The sequence below is a fragment of the Coenobita brevimanus genome, chromosome 30, assembly GCF_032717465.1.
Source record: "Coenobita brevimanus isolate Jiangsu-jjx chromosome 30, ASM3271746v2, whole genome shotgun sequence".
Classification (NCBI taxonomy): domain Eukaryota; kingdom Metazoa; phylum Arthropoda; class Malacostraca; order Decapoda; family Coenobitidae; genus Coenobita; species Coenobita brevimanus.
The window spans coordinates 972501-977500 of NC_136983.1; the positions used below are offsets into that span (position 1 = coordinate 972501).

The following is a 5000-nucleotide window of genomic DNA, read 5'->3' on the forward strand; positions in this document are numbered from 1 at the left end:
CATACAAATTAATGATAAATATATAAATGATGATACTCCAATCTTGCAGGCACTTATTTTCACCCTTAACACCTCTCCCTAAGTGATTTATTTTGCTTATTATACGTTAAAATTACAGTATTTACAAGATAATGATAAATGGAATGATAGATATGTAAATGGTAATATTCTAATCTTCCAGGCCCACATTCTCGTCCCTAACACCTCTTCCTAAGCGATTTATTTCGCTTATACGTTACTAACCTCTTCAGCGTTGTTTAAATCATTGTAATATCGCAATACTCTGCATAGGTAAGTGTGTGTGTGTGTGTGTGTGTGTGTGTGTGTGTGTGTGTGTGTGTGTGTGTGTGCGTGCGTGCGTGCGTGCGTGTGTGTGTGCGCGCGCGCGTATGTTCATTCTTTAGCTGTGTATGTGCGAGTGTTGTTTAGCTGTGTGTGTGTGTGTGTATTTTCAGCTGTCTTATGAGTGTGTGTGTGTATGTGTGTGTGTCTGTATGTGTGTCAGTGGTGTGAGTGCAGGAATATATTAAGCAGAATCATAACACCAGTGCCGCCACAAATACACGCCATCTTCTCCAGGATAAGGCACATGTCCGAGGGCTGCCTGCGTGTCCTCCCTCCCCGGTGTATAGCCTTGCCCATGTCCGAACCTCCCGAATTAGTCGTATGTCCATTGCGGGTGTGGGTGGCGGGGCACATGTCCGGATATGGGGTTATTTTGGTGTGAATGTCCGGATTTTCAGTGGTTCGGTAGAGATAATCCGGATTTTCGTGGATTTCGTGGTCAGTTTTCGGATTTTCGGCGGTCTTGTAGTTGTGATGGCCCGGATTTTTGGAGATTTCGTAGTTGTGGTTGGGAGAGATGGCGGGATTTACAGAATTGTGGTTGACGGAGGTTCCTGGGTCATTGATGCTTTCGTGGTGGTGGTTGTTGATGTGGTTGTCGTGGTGGTTGATGTGGTTGGGGGTGGAGCTGCCTGGATTACGTGAGCTTTGGTTGTCGTGGCCTGCGGAGATGGTGGAGCTTTTTGCATTTTGGCTGAGGGAGCTTTCTGGCTTGCTGCTTTTGTGGTTGTGGTGGTGGCTGGTGGTGGAGAGAGCTTCATTCTGGGTTATCGCGTACTTGTGGGGGTGTGCGGTGGAGCTCTGTGGGTTGTAGGAGCTTTTGTGGTTGTGGTTGTGGTTGGCAAAGCTCTCTGAATGATGCGTACTCTCGTGGATGTGGGTTTCTGTATTTTCCTGGGTGTGCGAACTTTCAGAGTCATTTTGGGTGTTGGTTTCGTGGCTAATTTTGTGGTTGTTTTGGTGGTGGTGGTTGTGGTAGCTGTGGTGGTCGTCTTGGTGGTTGTGGTAGCTGTGGGGGTCGTCTTGGTGGTTGTGGTGGTGGTGGTGGTTGTGGGTTGGGAATTCTTTGGCCAACACCTCTATAAAGATGACGTGGATGAAGATGCCTGTAAAGATGGAAAGATAATGAGTGTTATTATTATTATTATTATTATTATTTATATTACTACTACTGCTACTACTACTACTATTACTACTACTGTTGCTGCTGCTGCTGCTACTACTACTACTACTACTACTACTGCTACTACTACTACTACTACTGCTACTACTACTACTACTACTGCTGCTGCTGTTATTGTTATTATTATCATCGTCATTATTACCATCGTCATATACCCCATCCCTCCATTTCATCCTCACTCTCCTAGTCAGTCTCTCTTTCTCCTTTCCATCTCATCCTTACTCCACTACATCATCACATCCTGCAGTCTTCCCATCCCCCTCACACACACACTCCTAGTCAGTCTCTCATCCTCAGTCTTCCCATCCCCCTCACGCACTCTCCTAGTCAGTCTCTCATCCTCAGTCTTCCCATCCCCCTCACGCACTCTCCTAGTCAGTCTCTCATTCCTCCCATCTCATCCTCAGTCAACACCCTCCTCACTGACACTCCTAGTCAGTCTCTCATTCCTCCTATTTCATCCTCTCCCAGTCAGTCTCTCCTCCCATCTCATCCTCAGTCTCCCCATCCTCCTCACTCACTCACACTCCTAGTCAGTCTCTCAGTCCCTCTACGCCCTCCTTACTCACTCACACTCTCCTTGTCAGTCTCTCACCGGTCGCGAAGGCCTCCATGACGGCAGATACTATTTCCCTGTTCTGCGATGGCGTGTTCTGCAGGGCCACGCCGATCGCGATGCCCAGCGGTATTGTAGACGCGAACACCACGATGTACACCAGTTTCTTACATCGGGTGAGTAGATGGTTCGTGCTGACCTGTGGAGTTGTGGGTATTAGTTTTAGTTGTGTTGTTATTATTATTATTATTATTATTATTATTAGCGTCACTGTCAGTATTATCGTCTTTATCATTATTATTACTATTATTATTATTATTATTATTATTATTATTATTATTATTGTCGTTGTCGTTACCAGTATTACCGTCTTTATTATTATTATTACTATTATTATTATCATCATTCTTTTTGTGAGAGGGAGCAGAGGCAGAAAGATTTTGATAGAAATGAAATAATTACCAAAGTTTACCCAGTTCAATGAGCCTCACATACATTCACTCATCATTCAAGCCCCTGGAATCCTGTGTGTGTGTGTGTGTGTGTGTGTGTGTGTGTGTGTGTGTGTGTGTGTGTGTGTGTGTGTGTGTGTGTGTTCGTTTTCTTGCATATATACTGACTCAGCGCCCTCAGTTATTGCCTCTACATATATATATTTAAAGATGTGTAAACATATATATAATTATTGCATAGAAAATGTGAACGTCTGAGGCAGGGATAATCTGTCTAAGTCACCCCTTTTATTGACATTGAGAGAAAACGGTATACTGTAATGGGAGGCTTTATTATTATTATTATTATTATTATTATTATTGTTATTATTATTATTTTGATTGTGTTTATAAATGTACTCAATATAATCATTTTTGCCTCATGTATACCGGAAAAGTTGCCTAACACCACTTCCCTAGCGATTTATTTTGTTTATTACACCTTGCTCTCCTCTTCAGCGTTGCTAAAATTACTCTAATATCACCATACTTTTGCGAAATTAAATATATAAGAAGTTAGTCAGCTATATTCAGAATTAATCGCTAACGAAGAGGTGTTAGGGAGAGATTATTGGCCTGTTTTCGTCTACACCTCTCTCTCTCTCTCTCTTTCTCTCTCTCTCTCTCTCTCTGTCTCTCTCTCTCTCTCTCTCTCTCTCTCTCTCTCTCTCTCTCTCCTTCAAAAATATACGCCATAACGGTTCATCGACCAATTCAAAAGCTTGTCTGTTCCCCTCTTCCCCCCCTCTCTATCTATCTATCTGTCTATCTACCTATCCATCTGTCTATCAATTTATCTATCTATCTCACCTCCAGGCCAAAAGTAAAGGCCATAACGGGTTCATGCACCAACACAGCCACGGCGAATTCAAAAACCCGATCCCTCCGCGTCTGTAGTCCAACCGCCACTCCTTCAAACACCGAATGCGTTCCTAGGGCGAGGAGGAATATTACTGACGAAGGCACCCCGTGGCTACCTGGAGGAGAGGGAGAGAAGGAGAGGTAGATATAGGTAGATACTGAGGGGTAGATAGGTACGTGGAGAGATAGGCATTGATACGTGGAGAGATTGAGATGGTCTGGTGTGTAGACGTTGATATTTAAAATTCAAACTTTGAGAGAGAAATAGATTAAATAGATACATGGATAGATAAAGGGAGAGAAGTAGAGATAAATATAGGTAGATAGTGATGGGTAGATAGATACATGGATAGATAGAGATGATAGGCGAGTGTGAACTTTCAAATATTTAAAATTCAAACAGGGCAACTGCCACATTATGAGAGAGGGGGTGAGGGTGGAAAAGAGGGCAGCCAGTTGGTGGAGGGGATGACGTGGAGGCGATTTGTTTGTAGTCACCTCTTACACGGCCATAAATAAAGATATAAGTTTTATGAGGGGAGGTTGAGTGTGTTAATTAGGGTTATTGGAGGGTAATTAGGGCTGTGTAATTACCTTTGGGGTCATTGTCTGTGTGGTGGTGGTGGGGTGGGGGTGGAGGGGCACTGCTGGATTGCCGTCTGCGTGTGTCCTCTACGGCGTGTACCTGAAGAAGCATTATTATTATTATTATTATTATTATTATTATTATTATTAATTATATTATCATCGCCGTCTTATTCTTCTATTTCTTCTTCGTCTCCTCCTCCTCCTCCTCCTCGCTACCAGTCCACATCACCCTGCGCCTCATACACTTCCATAGATTTTAATATTAATTTTCCCTTCATTCCAAACAGTCTTCGTCCACCTCCTCATCTGCTCATCTACGCCGCGTCTGCTTCTCACCTACTCGTTTACTTACAGTATTACGCTTTACCCCGCGTTGGTTTGCTTGCTTGTTTGTTTGTTAGTAGGATTATATACTCCAAAGTTATGAACGGATTTTGCTGAAATTTTGTGGAAGGGTTGGCCACGGGCAGAGGAAGAGATGAATAAATTTTGGACCGGATCCGAATCCAGATCCCGATCCTTTGTAATGTCATTGGCGGAGATATGCGCTGTGTGAGTGATTTGTAGTTTTTATTTCCACTCCAGGCCACCGCTTGCCTTATATACTCATCCACATTAATATCCATACTACTACTACCACCACTACCACATCTACCACTACAACAACAACAACTACTGCTACTACTACTACTACTACTACAATTAATCCTCCTCCTCCTCCCCCTACTACTACTACTACTACTATTACTACTACTACTACAATACTACTACTACTACCCCTACTACTACTACTACAATCCTACTACTACTACTACAATCCTACTACTACTACCCCTACTACTACTACTACTATTACTACTACTACTACAATACTACTACTACTACCACCACCACTACCACTACTACAGCAACATCTACTACTACTACTACTACTACCACCACCACCACCAGCGCCTCACCATCTTGTCGAGGGTAA

General features: G+C 43.2%; 1 protein-coding gene across 1 annotated transcript in view; it reads right to left on the reverse strand.

The window, feature by feature from the left end:
- Positions 1-501: 501 nt before the first annotated feature.
- LOC145395203 (zinc transporter ZIP1-like) overlaps positions 502-5000 on the reverse strand; it is a 7028-nt gene continuing 2529 nt past the window's right edge. Inside the window, exons 2-7 of the mRNA XM_080268892.1 lie at positions 4984-5000; positions 4031-4121; positions 3386-3552; positions 2124-2283; positions 1299-1451; positions 502-602 (exon numbers count right to left, since the gene is read on the reverse strand). The exon at positions 4984-5000 is cut by the window's right edge and continues 88 nt beyond it. Coding sequence (XP_080125018.1) covers positions 502-602; positions 1299-1451; positions 2124-2283; positions 3386-3552; positions 4031-4121; positions 4984-5000 — 689 coding nt within the window. The remainder of the gene's footprint in view (positions 603-1298; positions 1452-2123; positions 2284-3385; positions 3553-4030; positions 4122-4983) is intronic.